This window comes from Crocuta crocuta, unplaced genomic scaffold (genome assembly GCF_008692635.1).
Source record: "Crocuta crocuta isolate KB4526 unplaced genomic scaffold, BGI_CrCroc_1.0 scaffold8, whole genome shotgun sequence".
NCBI classification, from domain to species: Eukaryota; Metazoa; Chordata; class Mammalia; order Carnivora; family Hyaenidae; genus Crocuta; species Crocuta crocuta.
This window is the reverse complement of record NW_027532162.1, coordinates 1,466,084-1,486,632: the sequence shown is the minus strand read 5'-3', so window position 1 is coordinate 1,486,632 and position 20,549 is coordinate 1,466,084. Positions and strand designations below refer to the sequence as shown.

Sequence of the window (20,549 nt, the reverse complement as noted above, 5' to 3'; positions counted from 1 at the left end):
ATCCCTGTTCCTGCCCAGTCACCTCCTCCCCAAAGACGCGGACAGCTTCCCAGCAGCCCTCCTGCCCCCAGGCCTGGGCCTCGGGCCTCACCCAAACAGGATGGGAAAGGCAACGCCTCACCTCGTGGTTCATGATCTTGCCGTAGGTCTCCACGAGGGACTCTGCGTAGAACGGCGTCTCCCCGTACAGCATCTCGTACATGCAGACGCCCAGAGACCACCAGTCGCACTCGGGGCCGTACTTGCCCATGCCGTCCTCCATCGCCTGCAGGATCTCCGGTGAGATATAGTCGGGAGTGCCCACGGCCACAGAGGACTGAACCTTCGAGGAGAGGGGGGTGTTGGAGGGAAACCCTGGGGCAGCTCCAATTCCAAATTCCCAACTACTTCCTCTAAAACACGGATGGCAAATAATGAAATCATCGTAGAACAAAACTGGCACGTGAGCATGATTTAAAAACCTAGTAATTCAACATTCAGAGCAAAAGAATGTTCTCCTGCAGCACTAACTGTGGGGCAGTTTCCAGGACGTGTGAGATGGCCTCACATCCCTGCTCTCCCCTTGCCCATATGCCGAGCACAGCCCCCAGGTGGCGCTGTGGTCCCTCAAGGGGAGGCCTTTCCCACATCCTCCATCACTGCCCGGAGTGCGGTCCAGGAGCCACGGGGGTTCAGGCCAGCCCTTCTCAAACTTCCATGTGCATGCAGGCCACCTGAGCTCTTATAAAATAGAAATTTTAGGCTGGGGCCCAAGACACTGAACTTCTAACTGTTCCCAGAGAGGCTAAGGCTGCTCACCCAGGGCCTACCCTTCAGTCTCCCCAGTGGGAGCATCTGGAAGTAGTCCAGGCACTAGCTGGGTGCTTAGGAATTCCCCGGATGGGGAACCAGGAGGCTCAGGCCTCTAAAAGGCAAAGGACAGTTCCTCAGCTACTGACGTTAGCAGGAACAGGCCTCAACATGGGGTCATCGCTCCGGCAAGCTGTGCCAGCGAGGGCAGCGGTCGCCATGAGAAGCCAAGGGGGCAGTGGGTCATCGTAGGAAACAGACTGGTCTCAGAGCACATGGGGAACAGAGTCCGTTAGACTGAGAGAGAAACCGTAACAGAAGGCCTGGCCCGGGAAGGCCAGACTCTCCCTTGGGTCGTGTCTGAGGAGGGGCCATGGGGCCCAAGCAGCACCCACGTCAGACTGGACCCAAGGGGAGGTCGGCCTCCGTCACGTGACCAGAGTCACTTCCCCGCTTGGCTGCCCAGCCGCAGGAGCCTTACAGTGGATGGTGGGGAGATCAAGACATGAGGTGGCAGCACAGAAGGGGTGAGGGGACATGCGTGCAAGAAAGGTAACCAGCACTCGAGTTCAGTCCCAGGCCGCTGCGCTTGTTGTCAGAAGGCTGGATCTGAGGACGGCACCAATCTATCAACTAATCAATACGTGGTCAAGATTGGAGAAATAAGAGACTGACTTGGTGGGAAGAGAGTAAACCCTAGTATCAAGGACCCCATTTCTAGATTGTCAGCTCCCACAGAGAGAAGAGCCCCGCCTGACAGAAGTTACCTGTCTGCAGACAGAAATGAGGATTCGCTACAGTCAACGTCTGAGCACCTGACCGGCCGGCACCAGACATTTCATGAAAGGACCTGAGGGGGCCTGCCTGTCACTGTGGCGCCGGCGTGCTCAGCCGCCTCACCACGTGAGGCAACGGACAACCCCCAACTTAGAGGGCACACGTTCCACTGCTGCAGACGTGCACACCAAACCGAGGCTTTAAACTTAACTAGAAAATTTCAACTGTCCCCCAAGTGTGAATCTTAATTCACATTCATAAACTTGGTCTCTCAACTGGATCTCAAACTGAAATGTTAAGTCCCTTCTAATTACAAGAAAAACTCAGAACCAAGTGAAAAATCTCCAACAAAAATACCTACAGTTCCATCGTCACTCATCTTCAAACAGGATCCAAAGTCGGCCAGGCGGATGTGACCGTTCACGTCCAAAAGGACATTGTCAGGTTTAATGTCTCTGTTAGTAAAACAAATCAATGAATTAACCATTTCAACACCACACATTAGGCAGGTCGAGGCCTGTCACCAGTGGCGTATCCGCCGAGGAAATGCTAACGCCGCTTCAGGACAGCTGTGGCAATCTCAGGAAGAGGCCTCTCCGCGACCCTTCTCTCGCACACGCGTATGGCAGGGGCAGTCACCACCCCTACCACTCACTCCTGTGTGTGAGCTAATCCCTGGTCGTCCGATGACGCACCGTCGTGTTCCCGCCGCTCAGCTGACCGTGCTTCCTGAGTGTCTCCTTTACCCTTGGCGCTGTGCTGGACCCCAGGTCTATGACGGTAACCAGACCCCGCAGCCCCCGCCACTGCGAAGCTTCCCACCACCTGAGATGGCAGAACGTGAACGTGCGGATGCACACACATGCACGTGGTCTTGGCACCAGAGTATGGCACCCCTGATACGTGTTGGGAAGAAACACGAAGCAGAGAAAACGAGGCAAAGTGTGGCTGAGCATGGACGTGACACGAGAAGACAGGTGAGGCCCTGGGGCCAGCAGCCCTGCCAGCACCCCCCCCCNNNNCACTGCAACTGGCGGACAAAGACCGGGGGTGAGGACCCGAGCCATCTGCCCAGTTAGCAGCAAGTGCATGGCAGGGAGGTAAGCCCACGGTCGACCTACTGGTCTGTGGACTTGCAAACGTGGGGCCAGGGGGATGGCTTTTAAATACAAGCTCTCCTTCCCGGCAAAACAAGTTCATGTGAGAGGGCAGCATGAAAGGGAACAGACTTCAGGAGCAAAGGCAGACAGACGGTCACCAAGAGGAGCACAGGTGTGTGCTCACACGACAGAACGCCACGCCTCGGCCACTCCCACCATCAGGGACGCATGTCACAAACAAAAGTGAGCAGAAGGTGACAATTCTTACCCAGAGAAAGACCCACAAAGCAAAAGAAAACTAGCACGGCACCCCACACTGAAATAAAGAGGAATAGGAGAGAGAAAACAAAGCAAACCCTCAATGAGTCAGAAAAATAAAAACGAAGAACAGAACCAGACAAAAACAGGAAGAAACGAAAAAAATGGATTTAACTCAGGGAAGTGACAGAAGATAAAATCTTATCAGGAATGGTGACTGAATTATAAGATGCCCAAAGGAGAACAAATTCCAATAAAAATCTAATGAAAGGCACTGAAGAAAAGGAGGGAAAGATCTAGAAGAATAAAAATAGACAAAGCATGAAAAGGGTCAGAGAGCAAGCAGTTGGGAGAGTGAAGTGGAAGAAGGCTGAGAAGACCCAACATACAAATAACTGGAGTCCCCAAAGAAACTGAAAGAGTAAAATATAAGTAGTATTTGAAACTACAATGTGAGAGAAGCTTCTTGAAGTAAAAAAAAAAAAAAAAAAAAGACCTGTCTATAGACTGATGGGNGAAAAAAAAAAAAAAAAAAAAAAAAAGACCTGTCTATAGACTGATGGGCCAACCAATTAAAAACTTTCCAGTGTCCTGCTGTTTGGAGCCAGACAAGTTGAAACTAAACTCATCGGATCGTTGGTGTGTGAGGACAGCCCTGGAGAGAAAGAAGGGGGGCTGGTGGGGGGCTGGTCCGACACGGATCAGCCTCCAACATGAAAGTGCATGGCTCCGGTGCATAGGAGACAAGAAGGACAGGGCAGAGCTGTGTGGGAGTGCGTCCGTGACCAAGACGCTATCGCTCCTCGCTGGGACACAGAGACGCGCACGCGAGCGCGCTGGTCTCGGGACAACAGGAGGGCCTCCGGCAGATGACAGCAGCCCATCCCAGAAGCGCTCTGTCCACCCGGCCTGCCCTGGGCCATCCCTGTCAGATCTCCTCTGCTCCTCCGGCATCCCTTCCACACGGCCGCCTACCTGTTCCAGGTTTACTGTTTTTGTTCTCTGAATATTCCCTCTTAAAACCGCACTACTCTCGTTTTGTTGCCAAGCGGCATTCTCTGTTCCCTCTGAGGGTGTCATGTCCTCAAAGGCAAGTTCTTGTGAATCTGTCACTCTTTGTTTCTGCCTCTGCTGTGATCTGGGACTGACCTCTCCGGAAGGGGCTGTGCCCACCTGTGTGCTCTGCTCCCCGGTCCCAGCCGCCCAAGCCGGGGAGCGCCTGCTTGGGTGTGGGGGGCACGGCCTAAGGCCACCACGGCCCACATCCAGCCACAGAAAAAGGGCCTAAGCTGTGGCACTGGGCCTGAGTCATGCTTCTTAAATCCAGCAGGGACACCGCTCCTTTGCTGACCACACACACTCATTTCTGGGTGTGCAAGTGCAGCTTCGACTCACAGGACTGCCTACAAAACTTGACTTTGTAAACTTTGTAGCAAAACCGCAAGGCCTTCTGTTTTTAGACTGGGTCGTTCAAGTGCTAAGCCTGAATACGGAGTTGATGGGGGAAGGCAGTTAATCACATATTTAATTCTCCCACTATTCCTGGAGATCAAATGACAGAGTGAAGCTTCTACATAGCTAATTAAGAAAATAAGGAAAAAGCTTTCTGATTAGGGAAAACAGAGAAAAAATAAACTATAAAAGACGTGGTCAGATTAATTTCCCCGGAGATTGGTGACAAATGCAGAGACGTTTAGCTCTGGCATGAATTAGGCAAATTTGTATCAAACAGACAGAATATAAAATCGAATGTTGAAAACAATTCCAGTAACTGTTAGAAAAGCAGGCACAGCTACATGAAAGAATCCACGAAGAAAGAGAAAATGCCCTAAAAGTGATGGTTACATGGGGGCCATGGCCTCTAAGGAGCACGTGGCCCCTGCGCCTCAGTTTCCCACGGAGCAGGGGGGCAGCACTCACAGCAAGACGGGAAGGGCTGCTCCTGAAGCACGTGCGTGGCCGCCCGTGCAGGAGGAGCTGCGTGCATTCAGGAAAACCCGCCTGACAGGCCACGAGGGTGGGCCCTGGGCGAGGCAGCAGCGGGGCCCGATGCGACGCCAGGGGGATCGTGGTGGCCGTGAGCCTCCCAGCAGAGGACAGCAATGCCTTCACGGTCCTGGGAGGAAGGTGACTTCCAATCCACAATCCTTACTAGGTCATCCATCAGTCACACATGTGGATGGAATTAAGATGCTGATCTCACAAGCCGCCTTTTTCCAGGAACTAGAGAGAATGTGTTTTCCAAAATCGAAAGAATGGACCACGAAAGAGGAAGATGCATGACTTGGAGGACAAGGGATAGGCTCCGGGAGACGGGGGGCAGGGGGCGCCTTCAGGGAGAGAACTCTGAGAACGCGGGCAGGGACGGCCAGGGCAGAAGGGGGCGGCAAAGAAGGAAGAGGCGGCTCCGAGAAAAATCACACCAGCGCTGCCCGGCACACCTGCGTGCGCAGCCTCGTGATTCAGTCACAGGGGATAACGGGCCAGTCTGGGGATAACTAGCGACGGCTGCCACAGAAAGTCTGCAACTGAAAATTCAGGGCCATCACCATCGCCAGAGGAAGCGACTTCTGGAAACGTAAGTACAATGACCGCGAGGCTCATCTGTAACTCACAGGCGCTCCATGACAGGGGTTTAACCAACAGTCGTCACTAGGAGCTGGGGCGCTGCGGGAGGGGCGCTGCGGGAGGGAGGGCGGGCTGAGAGAACGAGCTACTTCCGGAAAGAGTAAATCTCTGTCTTAATAGATGTGATCTGACTGCCCCTACTCTGCAAAAAAGAAATGGCACGAGAAGCCAGTTATTTAGAAGCAGGAGGCAAATGCCCAAGAAACAGTTTAGAGGCTGACAAGCTGCGTGGGGCGGGCGGAATCCGGGCGGGGCGGGGCGCGCGTGACTTCGCATAAGCCCTGTGGCACTACCTGACTTGAAAAGACCGTTACCATGAAATTACTTGATAAAAATAAAATAAAACGCACAGGACCAACTCACTGTCTCAAACAGCAGCAAGGGACGGGTGCGGCACCCCAGCGGGGGCCCGGGAGGGCGGGAGCCACGCCGAGAGCCAGTGAGTCTCGCTCAAGGGGCTGTGCCATGAGCCCCTCTCATCAACCCGGTCTTCCTGCGAGCGTTGTCGGGGGCCGTGGAACAGGGAAGGTGCGGCTGAGAAAGCAGACAGGGTCAGGGGACCGGGTGCGAGAGGGCGGGCACCCCGGGGAAGAGGGCTCAGCAGGTGGAGGGCGAGCCAGTGTCAGGGAAGTATCTGAAGACAAGGTGGCTCTAGGTAACCGGGGCTCAGGCATCCCCATCCCAGTAACGCTGGGACCTCCCGGGGCTGGGCGCTGGGCCAGCCCCGGACCTGCCAGCTGCAGGACCTCTCCACGCGGCCCGGAGCCGGCGTCTTCAACACAGAGAGCCCTGCAAGGGCATTTTCACACATTTGATGCCGTTTCCATAAAACATAAAAGGTACGTACCTGTGCACGTAGTGAAGCTGATGGATGGAATCGATGGCCAGCACCATTTCACCGATATAGAATCTTGCCATATCTTCTGGAAGCTTGTCTTCAAATTTACTGAGCAGGGTCAGTAAATCGCCACCCACATAGTAATCCATGACTAAGTACTGCAGGTGGGACGAGATGGGAGAGAACAGAACACTCAGTCAGCACTGAGCCTGACGACTAACGGCCAAATTTCTGCCACGGAGGTTCTCTGGCTCTTGCCATCGGGATGTGGCCTCCGAGCCGCCCCCTGGGCCACAACACCCTTCCCTTGTACTTTCAGTCAGGCATCCGACAGAGAGCAAATTTCAATATATTGTACACTTAATTAACAGGAAAACTGAAAGAAGGGTTTGATGCTGGAGAAGGGACAATAAAAGCTAGTGACCCAAAGTACAAACATGATTAGTGATTCTACTGGGTTCAACGGAATTCTCCAGGCCCTTACCTCATGGGAAAAGGACGCTGGGTCAGAGGACAGAGGGGAATTATCTAAACTCACATGAAACTAGCAGCTTTTTTTTTTTCAAGTTCATTTACTTTTGAGAGCAAGGGAGCATGTGTGTGTTTTGTGCTTGAGTGGGGGAGGGGCAGAGAGTGGGAGAGAGAATCCCAAGCAGGCTCCGTGCTGTCAGTACAGAGTCGGACAAGGGGCTTGAACCCATGAACCATGAGATCATGACCTGAGCCGAAATCAAGAGTCAGACACTCAACCGACTGAGCCGCCCAGGCGCCGAGACTAGCAGCTCTTATTAGCAAGGCGATCCCACAAACAAGCTGAAAGGTAGGTGCGTAAAAGCACACGCCCACGAGAACTCAGAAAATCTCCTGCCCATGTAGAAACTAAAGCCGAAGGGGAAGCGCCCAGGTGCTGGGTGTCGTGCGAACGGGCTGGTGCCAGGGTTCGGGCCAGCCTGCTCTCCGATAAGAGCCTCTCTGTGCGGCCCCCTGCATGCTGTGGGGAAGCCCAGGGGCTGTGGAGACCCCGACGGGGGCATCACACAGGTCAGGGAGGCCCAGGACAGGGGAGACGGTCACAGAGAGAGTCTGGGCGCAGCACCCGGCCTCACGGGAATCCCCTCCCTCGAAGCCTGTCTCCTTGGAAGAGATGGATGCTCTGGTCCGAGCAGTTAACTTTTACCTCATCACCACAGAGGAAACGCCACCGCCGTGTTTACCGAGCCGGAGGAACTTACTCACTGAGAACCTAACAACCATGAGCAGCGCCGTTCAGCGAGCGCCCAGGACGCCATGTGCCTCCAGCTCTGACTCTGCCCATCGCCTCTGTGACGCCCACAGCGGCCCTCACCACAGGCACCGGCACCGTCCCACCGTCCTGGCGAGGAAATGAGGCTTGATGACATGCCCCACGTCACTGGCCTGCAAGTGACAGAGCTAGGATTTGAACGCAAGCAGTCAGACTCAGGCCCACAGTGCCAGGCAGGACACTTGGCGCCTCAAAAGAAAGGAGAGGAAGCAGCACGCTGGGGGCTCCCCTGGGGGGTGTTGATTCGGACAGACAGCCCTGCCGTCCTGCCGCACACGCAGCTGTCAAGACTCACCTGAGCTGGCCTCACCCCCGCCCCGGGTCTCACAGCACTGATGCCCGCCTGTCCCAGGGCAGGACTCCTGGGTGACAGCTTCTGCCTCACCATACCCAAAACGACTCCTGTGTCACAGAAGACCCTCAATGTCACGCACAGAGCTAGTGCTTTCCCTTGTTCGCTCACTCACTCGTTCTCAGCCATGAAGGGTGTCCTCACAGAGCCAACACTGAGGGCAGGGACGGAGACCATCAGCAAGCATGGAGACGGTCACAATAATCTCAGCACTAAGCACAGAAGAAAACTCGATCACGCGGCTCCCTAGAGCACCACCGTGGCTGCACGGACCATCAGGCAGATGTCTGTGACCTACATGACAGGCAGGAGCCGGCCCTGGCTTGGGCCAAGGTCACATCCCAGACAGAGGGGCATGTGCAGGGAGGAGAATGAGGAGGGGTGGCGCTGAGGCCACGCTGGGGACGGCAGGCCCCACTCTAAGAGCCGGGAAGCCCGTCCGACTGCCCAGAGGATGGGGGCCGAGAGCAGGGCAGAGAGGGGCTGGGAGGCCAGGACGTGGTCCCGGCAGGAGGGGAGGGTACAGGCACCGGGGAGCAGACGGTGTCGATACCTGGAGGCAGAGGCCAGACCACCAGCTGGCGGGTGTGCAGGGTGAAGAAAGCAGTCAGAGTAAGTCAAGCACCCCCTAGCCGAGTCTCAATGGTTTCCATGCCTGCCTCAAATTCTAAACAGAAAAATGAACCACATGACAGCAGCGCTAAACATCAATGGGCTCCTGGAGAACGAATCTGTAAGGAAAGTAAACTACAAGGGGCTATAAGGCAGAAACTTACTTCTGGAATAATAACAAGACCACTTATTTCCTCTGTCACGGAACACAGGGGTCCTAAATCAACAAGGCAACACCCTTGAAGTTACTGGAGAAACGGGTTTAATTTCTACGACACTCCACGTTGAGAAGCCTCCAACGGAAGCCACACGTGAACGGGCTCTGCTGCGAACCTGCAGCGCACAGGCCGCCCACTCTCGGGCCTGCTTCGCCGCCACCCCACCAAGGTGGCAACTGCCAGGGCCCCGGGGAGAAGGCCTGTGGACTGCACCGCTCGGGGGTGGCAGAGAGCAGGTCCGCAGACCCCGGAACCAGGGCCCAGGTTCACACACTAGAAAGCCTGCGGCCCCTGACTTCCTTCTTCTCAATTTTCACCGTACCCCTATCCGTGCAGCTCTAAACCCTAAAGAAGATGGCTTCTTGGCTGCGATTCCTAACTGACATATCAGAATTAGCCTGGTCACACCTAACACTTCAGACTGCAATGTGCTACGCTGATTTCAGAGAAGACTAAACAAAGAATGTCGTTTTCCTTCAGTGCAGATCCGCTCTGCCTAAACTCCTCGAAGCTTCATTCAAGTCAGAAACAGGCCACAAACGGTCCCCTCTGGGCAGGGGGTGGGGGGTGGGGGTGGAGAGGGCCCATGGCATCAGGATGCGGCAGTCTGCTGGGGAAGGGCCCTGGGCACCACCTCCCACCACAGGGGCACAACACACTTGAGCAAGTGACTGCCTCCCTTTCTGCTCCAGAGTGGTGACAGCCATCAGGGCCTTAGGCACAGGGTCCCTAGGAAGCCAGAGCTATAACCCGGGCACCTCTGTGCCATAAACACAGCGGTCCCTCTGCAGACGCAAACGTATATATTTTAAATTCTAAATAAAGTGTATGACAAACCATTCCGCCTAATTCTGGAAGTTGGAAACTAAGGGATTACTCTGACGTGTGGAAGAGATGGTTGCAAGAGAAGAGAGACCCTCTGTCCCGCCTGCTGTAGGGACCCCTCTCTGTCCCGCCTGCTGTAGGGACCCCTCTCTGTCCCGCCTGCTGTAGGGACCCAGCACAGCTGCGAGGGTGACAAGGGTGAGCTCAGAGCAACTGAGTGCGGGTCCCTGCCCCGAGGCTGTGCTGCCCGTGGAAGCCCCTGCGGCCACCCCTGGGGCTGCACAGGCGGGGCTGGGGCGGGGCNCGGAGCTGCACATAAGGGCCTCTTTAGGTTTAGGCAAACCTCCGGTCACACGGTCACTCCAGGATTAAAAGCGGCCGGGAGCACAGGTTTGGTTGCCTTCGCTTGTGAGCCGTTGTCTGGGGTCTGTCCTCCCAGGCACCTACGCTCACCTCCGGGCACACGCGTGAGTCACACAGTGGCCGGGTCAAGGCTGAAAGCAAGCCCCCGCTCAAGTCACAAGGAATGCATGACAAGAGTCCCCCCAAAACCCGTGTCAAAAGACCTCATGANGAGGGAGATACAGACTCAGAAACAGGCTCCAGGCTCTGAGCCGGCAGTCAGCACAGAGCCCGACGCGGGGCTCGAACCCACGAACCGCGAGATTATGACCTAAGCGAAAGTCGGACGCTTAACCGACTAAGCCACCCAGGCGCCGAGCCCTCCCTTCTTACATGTAATCCAAGACTGAAACGGTTTAAAGCCCCAGTTTATTTAAATGTAATAAACCCAGGGAACAAAAATAATCAGGTTATCTAGCGATGAGATCGTCTAGCTTTAAAAAGTCCCGCGCGGTTACCACGTTAAAACCAACCCCGTAGTTTTCTCTGGGTGCAGAAACACTGTCAATTCCAAACCCCTCGTTCAGGCTTTAGTAGCTCCACACAGGAAGCCACCAGTGTCTCCACGGGCCACGTGACCGGCTCTTGGGCCGACGCAGACATACCAGGTAGTTCTCGTCCTGGAAGGCGTAGTGCAGCGCCGTGATCCACTGGCCGTCGCCGTTCACCAGCACGTCGCGCTCCTCGCGGAAGCAAGCAGTCTGTGAAGAGTTAGGGGAGTCGGTCCGGGCCCTTCCACAGCGTACAGCCCTGAGCATGGGGGTCCCTGCCACGACAGAGGCTCTGGAGACACGTCACCCCCTTCCAGGCTGCAGGAAGTTCCGCCTCCCTGCCTCCCTCCCCTGGGACCAGACACCCCTTGCCTCCCCCCAGGCCCCTGTGGCACCGAGGCTTCGAGGCTTCAGAGAGCGCACCTCCTCAGGACGGGCCTGGCCCCTGCCCCTTCCACGCTCGCCACTTCTGCAGCCGACGCGGGGGATTCACCCGGCTCGCTTTCCTAGCCGAGCCCCTCCCACCCGGCACTGCCCGGCCTCTCTGGGCCAGCCAGGCTTCCTCTTGAGGGCCCGTGGTGTGGCCACCCCCCATGTGTGGCCTCTCTGTCACACACCTAAGTTCAGCAGCCGCATGGCTGGTAGGAAAGGGCACACACCTGCTTACTGATCTCAGTGGTGAAATGTGACTTATTTACAGCAACGGGTGCCCCTGGTCGTAACAGGAGTCTATGCAGTATGGCCTCTGGCACACAGGTAAAAGGCTGTCTTCTAGGCGGTCATGGCTTATTCTAAGAGCTTGATTACACAGGTGGTGCCTATATTTAAAGTGACCGGGTATTTTGGCAGAAGTATAATAAAACTTTTGACTTTATTGACCACACAGAGGGAGTTAAAATCTCCCTCTACATGTGAAGCCTGCAAAGCGTAACAAAACTAACAGTGGCATGATGGGAAGCCCCTGCTCCACAAGGCACCGGAGAATCCTACCTGTTCTCTCTGGAGACTCGCAGTGACCTTCAGAACTTGTTTTTTCCTGTCAGCTTTCTATTCTAAACTTTTACAATGTTTCATTTCAAAAAGAAATGACAAGTAGATGTGCTCTGATTCTAATTAAAAGCAGATGAAATAACTCAAATGGACCGGCAATCAGCTTACGCTGTCGAAATGTGCAGAGACCGATGCTGTGCCCCAGCCAGGGGCCCCCCGCCCACAGGGTCCCCCGCCCACAGGGTCCCCCGCCCACAGGGTCCCCCGCCCACAGGGGGCCTGCAGCTGCAAGGAAGCCCTCCCTGGGGCTGGGGCCACGTACACCCCACGTTCTCAGCTGTCCACCTATCCACATTTAGAATAAAAGCCATTCTTAAACTCAGGATCACCAGCATGATGACCCGCAGACAGGAAATACAGGTATTATTCAGCAGTTTTGTTTTGAGAACCTTCAGTACTTTTTTTAATGAGCAAAACAGAAGCTCGGCACGATCCAGTTATGAATTCACAGCTTAGCGACTTTTCTACCGCCCCCTCTTGTTGACTTCATGCTTTTAAAAATTAGTGTTCAAAATAAACTTATTAGGAATAAAAAGATAAATTACTTTAACCTGAATTTTATATCAATATTCTGTTTTTATATGTATCTCAGACACACACACAATCACACACACCCTGGGATAATCATAATTAGGGGACATCCTTGGACTTTTCGGAGTATTAGTATCCAATTGGGTAGGATTTCTGTGACCAGATTTGAATTTCACAATTTCAAAATGTACTCACCGTGACATTTGGGTACATACGAACTAGTATGATAAGGTGGGAGCCACCACTCCCCAGCCTTGGGACTTTTAAACACACACGCACGCACACACCCTGCTCCAGAGGCTGACCCTGCACAAGTCATATTAAATATGCTCTGCTACCTCCTTCCATAAACCAATCACTCCTCTAAAAACACAAACTTGAGTGAACTTGCTACTAGCATTTATTTCCCCACTTACTCCTCCGCCAAACTTTTATACACCACCAACTACCCTGTTCCCCCCGGAGGAGTCACTTCCGTGATTTCCCTGGGCCCCAAGAGTGCTGGCGGCGCCACGGAGAAGGCTGTTGAGACCGAGGCATGGCTACCATGGTGCCGCCTGAGGCCGAGTCCCGGGCCCAGGCGACCACACAGTGCTGCTTCAGTCACGCAGCTGCATTCGGGAGCCATGGAGGCGGAAGGCGGAAGGCGGAGGCCGGTGCCGGGCTCCGCGGCGGGAGGAGGAGGGGGTATGGACGGGGAAGAGCAGGCTGTGACCCACGAACTCAGGACGCCGAGTGAGAACGCCCACCCACCAAGTTATTGATGACCTGAGCTCAGGGGAGGGGTCCGAACAGGACAGACACTGGTACTGGTGTCCGCCCAAGGTGGCAACATCATCCCAGGTAAGAACAGAACACAGGACGAAGGGCCACCTAAGATTACAAGGAAGGTTCAGGCGACATAATAAGAGAGGCCAGAAACCAGAGAAGCAGTTTCTGAAGGAGGAGGTGGCCAATCACAGGGGCGTCCAACCCCGGAAAGCCTGCTTCATAGCCGGCGGCAGCAGAAATGGCGCCGAGGGCATTCAGCCTGGGGGAGCCCAGCGAGGCGACACGGGGTAAGTGACAGAGCCTTGGAAAGGAAGGATGCTTGGCTCCCTGACGTGAAGTGGAGGAGCACAGAGGATGGGCGTGAAGGCAGATGGGGAGGAAGAGCTCAGACTGGCCGGGCAGCCTCACAGGCTCCATCAGGGGCCAGAGCGGGCAGGGTCTGAAACAGGCCCCAGACAGATGGACACGGAAGTAAGGAAAAACGCATCTGGACCTGCCAAGCAGTGACCGCCTACTTTCGCCTGTGATCTCTGTCCTCCCTCGAGGAGGCGTCTACAGGCTCCAACCCAATAATGCCCCAGGCACATGAAGCAGAACGGAGATAAAGGCCCCAAGGTTCCGTGAAGGCTGTGATTGGTCCTTACAGTGAGCAGCCCTGGAGGGGAGGCGCCCTGGCGCAGAGAGGAGTGTGCGCTCACCAGAGGGCGGGGGAGGGGCGGGGACGGTGACGACAAGAGGCAGGCGCTCTGGTCAAGGAGGGAGGCCCAGATCTGTGAGGACCGTGCGTGCCCCTCACCAGCCCCTTCGCCTGCTGTTAGTCACCACTCCACGCTCACCTCTGCTCTTTTAAGCATTTCCCACTTGTTGAGGATTTTCATCGCATAAATTCGTTCAGTGTTCTTCATTTTGACAACAGCGACCTGGAATACAAACAGGAGTTTAACAAAAATGCAGTTAATGGGACCAAAAGCCAGCACGCATTTTCACGTAACCACGGTGAAATCTCAAGTGCCCGGAGAAACTGAAACCCTGGAAAACGAGGTGCTGAGGAAAGAAGAGTTTTTACGCAAATACAGATTTGTGCTGTGAAGCACCGACCCCTGGTGTTGGCCGCACTGCAACTTGCATCTCGCTGCTGAGTTCAGAACACTTCCGCAGTGGGCCGGGGTACACAGCCGGGATCACCGCCCTCTTCCTTGGCACGTGCCTGGGGCTTTCATCATAAAACCTTTAAAAATCCACTCACTGCTCCCACCCTTTCCCCTGTGTTCAAGGGCTCTCTCCCCACGTTCTTCTTACCCGCCCCGCTGCCGGCCTCTGCCTGCCAGTTCTAGGCTCTGAGACCTATTCAAGGGACAGTGAATCACTGAGTGGGCTCTGGAGTGGGGCTGAGGCAAATCCTCCTTTGTGCCTCAGTTTCTACAACTAGAAAAGGGGTAATAGCAGTAATGGCCCAAGACTAATACAAAGACAAAACGAGCCAATAAGCCTAAATGCACTTAGAATGGGGTTAGGCACACAGTGGGCACTCTGCACGCTGGCTGTCAGCCACATTCTTCAAGGTACAATTCAAATGCCACCTCTTCCAGGAAGTCCTACTGGATTTCCCAGTCCCTGACAAATCTCAGATGAGCTCTGACATCACTACCAATACCAGATGTGATGTCTGCGCCATCATACAGCACATTCTACCCTGTAAAACTCATCCACTGGCCTAAGTACCCATCACAAAACCGTAAGCTACTTACTTATGGCTGTCCTTTTTGCTGCCAGTGGCAGGCAGCCACATAGCAGGGATAAACAATTACTTACTTCCTTGCTTTCTAAACGACAGATGTCACACGGTAACTCCATCACAGTGACCACACTAGCTAACATGCCCCAGGCAGTCTCCCCATGCCAGGAACTGTGCTCAGTAACTGACCTGCACCCTCTCAGGTAACCCTCGCCACAGTCCCAGATGGTGGCTATTTTTACATCCATAATTTACAGATATGGAATCTGAGGCTGAGAGGTTTAAATAACATGCTAACAAGTAGCAGAGTCTTACCCTCAAGTGCATGCATGTTAAGGATTATAAAGACAGTTATAATTATAGATTCTCTTCCCTGGGCCAGATGATGAGGGAGGAGGGTCCACAAAGAACATGCTGATGGAATCTGCTGAGGACCAAAGGCCCCTCCTGGAGGACGCGGCTGCAGCCAGGCTCCTGCAGCCCGCTGTGTGGAAATCGCCCTCCGGTCACCTCCCTCGGCCCTGTCTCTCTTCTGCCACCCAGTGCTCCCCGGGTGGCTTTCCCATCACACCTGTTTAAGCCGCTGTTTATTAGCTATGGTCTTAGAACCACCGACCAAGCTCACTACGATTCTGGATGAAGACTAAGGAGCATCTGAACAAAGGTTCGGGGAGCCCTCCAACATGCCCAAGGACACGCACTCTGGGCACGCCTTGTCATCAGGTTACAAGTGTCGCCCTCTTCCCAGAAATCAGCTACAATCAATAGGTGAAATGTTAGTGTTAAAAAAAATAAAGGCTACTACAATATAATCCCTATCAAAATATCAATGGCATTTTTCACAGAATTAGAACAAATAATCCTAAAGTTTATATGGAGCCACAAAGGCCCCAAAGAGCCAAAATAATCTTGAGAGAGCACAAAGCTGGCATTATCCCAGGCCCTGATTTCACACCATACTACAAGCCATAGTGATCAAAACAGTACAATGCTGGCACAAAAACAGACACACAGATCAATTAATTGACAAAGGAGGCAGGAATTTACAATGGGGAAATACCATCTCTTCAACAGCGCTCAGAAAACTGGACAGCTACATGCCAAAGAATGAAACTGAACTATTTTCTTACACCATGCAAAAAAAAAAATGGTTTAAAGACTTAAGGTTTAAAGACTTAAATAAATTATAACACCTGAAACCATAAAAATCGTACAAGAAAACACAGGAGTAACCTCTTGGACATTAGCCTTAGCAATATTTTTCTGATCTCTCTCCCCAGGCAAGGAAAACAAAAGCAAAAATAAACTATTGGAACCACATCAAACTAAAAAGCTTCTGCACATCAAAGGAAACCATCAATAAACAGAAAGGTAACCTATTGCATGGGAGAAGATATTTGCCAAAGATATATCCCATAAGGGGTTATATCTCAAATAGATAATGAACACATAAAACTCAGTATCAAAAAAGCAAACAATCAAATTTTTAAAAAAGGAAGAAAACTTAAGCAGACACTTCTCCAAAGAAGCCATACAGATGGTCAACAGACACGTGAAAAGATGCTGCACCTCTCTTATCATCAGGGAAATGCAAATCAAAGCCACAACAAGGTCACACCTGTCAGAATGCTATTATCAAAAAGAAAAAAAAAAAGTGTCAGCAAGGATCTGGAGAAAAGGAAACTGTCGTGCACTAGGTTGGGAATGTAAACTGGTGTAGCCACTATGGAGAACAGTATGGAGGTTCCTCAAAAATGTTAAAATATAACTACTATCTCATCCAGCAACTCCACTTCTGGGTATTTATCCAAAGAAAACAAAAACATTGATTCAAAAAGACAGATGCAGAGGCGCCTGGGTNAAATAAATAAAAATATTAAAAAAAAAAAAAAAAAAACAAAAAGACAGATGCATCCCTATGTTTACTGAAGCATTATTTACAACAGCAAAGATGTGGCAATAACCTAAGTGTCCGTTGACTGATGAATGAAGAAGATGTCATGATGTCATGTATACAGACAATGGAATACAACGCAGCCATAAGAAGGATGAGATCTCGCCATTTGCAATAACACGGATAGACCTAGAGAATGTAATGCTAAGTGAAATAAGTTCAGAGAAAGATAAATACTGTATGATTTCCCTTTTATGTAGAATCTAAAAAACAAAACAAAACAGAAACAGACTCAGAGATGTGGAGAACAATCTGGTGGTTACCAGAGGGGAGAAATGGGGGGGGAGGGGCGGGGAAGCTACTTAGTATTTACTGCAGAAATGGTTTTGCTTGGAAGAAATGGAAGAGCTGATAACTTTTGAGGTAAATATTGAAATTCTGAACATTACAAGCTTCATGAACAATCAAGATCTTGCTGACAACAAGACGCAGAGCACTCTGATCTCTTACTAGAAGCTGCTTCTTCAGAAGAGGCCTGTGTGGGCACAGGCCACATCCAGAAAATATGCCAATGCCTCTGATAAAATACCCAGAAGGAAAAAGAATGCATCTGTCCACAGAAAAACACCTGTTAAATCAAGAACACGTAGAAGTGAAATGTATGAGTAAAATTTAATCTAAAAACAAAAACCCCTGTATATTGAACAAGCTTTTTCTACTGCACAACTTATAAAATAAACAATCTGCAAAAATCTTGTTTAGTTTACTGGAAACAACTTCTTGGACCAAAACTCAGTCTTAATTGCATCAAAGAGAGACGATGCTACAAGTTACCTCCAAAATTAGTTACCTCCAAAAGAAATACAAACAGAAGTAATCTTACAAAACATTGCAAAAATGGCTCGGGGACATGACAACGAAGTGTAATACCTGATGCCAGCCCCGATCCAGGACAGGAGGGACCCAAAAAAATGCCACAAAGAACATCACTGGGCCAACTGAGAAAACTGATGGAAGGTCCAGAATACAAGAACACCCCAGGGAGCCAATGGCAGTGATGCCACTATGACCATATAAAGCCACATAGTGGTAGTGACTCTCTCGTTACAGCAGGGGGGACTGGCGAGCACATGCAGGGAACCAGACGGGTCACAGGAGAGCTGGGAGGCCGGAGGCGACGGATGGGAGGCGGGCGTTCCTAGCCCCGGCCGCGGGGCCCCGGGGTTGGGGAGGGGCCTCCACAGGCCGCTAAAGCAGGAAAGGGCGCAAAGGTGACAGAGAGAATCCAAGGGCTTTTGTGAAGACCTGGGCAAGGACGGAGTTTCTCAGTTTGGGAAAAATTTAAAAGGTGACACAGGTCACCTTCTCTGATGCTCAGAAAATGAGTTGTGCATTAAGTTCCCCAGCAAAGATGGCAGTAAAAATGCCCCCCGCCCATCGTGGCACAATGCCGCTGTCTCCCATCCTGCTGTTCTTGCTCCTGAAGGCCGACCCTCCCTTCCCCTGCCCTGCGGGTTCCCTGCCCGACCTACCCTGCGCCAGGGGTGCGGTGTCACCGCGGATCCCCGCCAGGGCCTGGGCCTCGCTCGCGTCTGCGCTCGGAGCCTGGCCCAGGTCCTGCTGCAGGGAGACGGTCAGCAAAAGTATACGCCGTGCTGAATGGGGTTTCAGGTGTGGACGGTCTGCTTCTCCTCACTAAACAACAACAAAAGCAGACCTTACATCATCACCCAACCTGCCTAAGCGCAGAGAGGTGTGATTTCTGAGAACTCACTTTTTTCCCCCTGTGGTCGTTCCTCCCCGCCCTCCCCTTGGTGTGACTCACTCCCAGGGCCAGGGTGTGAGGCCAGGCCGGGTGGCGGAGAGCAGGGCGTGAGGACGGGCGGCGACAGCCCACCGCAGGCCTTGGGGTCTGATGTGGGGCCAGAGCGGGCACGGCCACACACCCGCCCACACCTGCAGAGGCAGCCAGGGCTTCCGCACTCAGGCGCTGCTCTAGCATTTCTGTAGGAGGGTTCGCTCTCCACGTGCTCTACTGCAGCCCTGCAGATGAAGCGGGGGCCCATATCATGCAGCCGGAGAATCAACGATGTCGGGAAGCTTCCCGAGACACGTTACCGGCCTGGCGTCAGCTCGGCCGTCAGGAGAGGCTTCGGAGCAAGGAGGCTGCCTCGTGAACTCACTGCTCTGTTTTCTTCCCCCCGAACACAAGGCGAAATGTACACCTTGCACAACAAATCCCGTGTATTCTGTGGCACCTTATCGTCACGGTGGGGCAGGTCACTGTCAGGCAGAGCACGCGCGCCGTGATGGGACAGGGCAGTCAGTACTGGGCCCCACGCACGATGCCCCAGTGCAGGGGGCTAAGGGGAAAGCCTAGGCATAGGGTCAGTGCATCTAGACGTTTACGAGGCTCCACTCTTCTGGAACTAAGGGTAAAAACGCCGGATTCTAGACTGCGGAGGGGGCCTGGGCCCCAGCCTTGGAGGGGGCACAATATCCGCCGCACGCAGAGCCTGGAGGGGGGCACCCTCTACAGAGGCCGGGCCTCCGGGTGCTGGCTGCGGGGGCCGGAGCGGGATGGGGCCGAGGGGAGGCCACGCGGGCTGGGCCCAGGCACGGTCCCGGCACCGCCGGCGGGCAGCCTGCTATGTGGCCTTCCGTGCGCTCTGCAGAAGGGGGCTACCCAGGTATTTTTCACTGAACACGTGCATTTTTAATAAACTTCTTTGTCTGTAAGAAACAACCTGGGTCCAGACAACATTCAGGGTAACTCACCAGTCACAAGCTTTTGTTTTTATTTTTCTCCTCTTAATCGTCCCCGGCAGGTTCCACCCACCAAGAGCTACTCTCCACAAGACAGCGACAACGACCCATCCCCGGATCGATGCCCAGGGTCCTACAAACACCTGCCAGCGGCACCTGCCGCCTTGACGGTCTAGGCAAAATGAGCAGAAAGTTAATTAATCTTACCTCACCAAAAGCACCTCGTCCAATTACTTTAATTATTTCGAAGTCTTCTCGATGAAGCTGCATCTCCTTCACCAGCTGTGTAAACGGCTTTGCTAGAAATTCAAAAAAGTGAAATCAACAATTTACTCTAAGAAGTTGATACTATGTAAAAATTCAACAAACTGGAGCATTCCACTGACTGACACAGCTTTTTTAGGAGAAAAGAAAGGTTTACGTTTTAAAATGTTTAGCATCTGACAAGTTCTGGAAAGTCTATCTTTGTGCTCAACTAACGCAGACGTTTATCCTTCGCTCCTGCCCTTCAGCATCTGCTGTAACAAATCCTGCCACACAGATCCGCTGGCAAAGATCTATGTCATGGAGCAGGCGACCGAGGGGCGCGCTGCCATCCACCCCGCAGGGACAGCCCGCTGTTGCCAGTCGTGAACACAAGCAGTGGCTACACTCGAGGGGAGTGTGTGCGGCCTCAGTGGAGCCACAGGGCTGCTGGGGGCGGGGAACAGGAGATAGAAAATTCTCCCAGAATGGTGGCCATCTCTGAAGCGCAGGCAACGCCCCTGGACATCGTAACCATCCTTGCTAATCACATGGGGCCCCTGACAGTGACCTTGGTAAGAAACAAGCAGAAGCACTTTACACGGCACTCACGTGTTCCATGCGTAATGATTGTATTATTTCCCACATTGTAGGGAGGAGAAAACTGAGCCAGGTTTCTGTGGACAGTGTGCTGGGTTGAATAGGGTCTCCCCCCTCCCCCGCCTCCCCAAATCAGTAGTGTCCACCGTGGATGTGTAAATGTGGTCTTTTTTGGAAGTGAGGTCATTGCAAATGTAGTCAAGTTAAGATGAGGTCACAAACAAGAATGAGATGAGCCCTGAATGCAATAGGTCTGGTGTCCTTCTTAGAAAGAGGGAATTTGGACACAGAAGGGAAAAAGCCATGTGAAGATGGGAGCCACAGACTGGAGTGATTCAGTTATAAGCCAAGGGATGCCAACTCCGC

The 20,549-nt window shown here is 53.0% G+C and overlaps 1 protein-coding gene across 1 annotated transcript in view; it reads right to left on the bottom strand.

The window, feature by feature from the left end:
- CDC42BPB (CDC42 binding protein kinase beta) overlaps nucleotides 1-20,549 on the bottom strand; it is a 102,565-nt gene that overhangs the window by 41,862 nt on the left and 40,154 nt on the right. Inside the window, 6 exon segments of the mRNA XM_077776516.1 lie at nucleotides 122-322; nucleotides 1,928-2,021; nucleotides 6,400-6,548; nucleotides 10,708-10,803; nucleotides 13,782-13,865; nucleotides 19,548-19,639. Of these exon segments, the coding sequence (XP_077632642.1) occupies nucleotides 122-322; nucleotides 1,928-2,021; nucleotides 6,400-6,548; nucleotides 10,708-10,803; nucleotides 13,782-13,865; nucleotides 19,548-19,639 (716 nt within the window).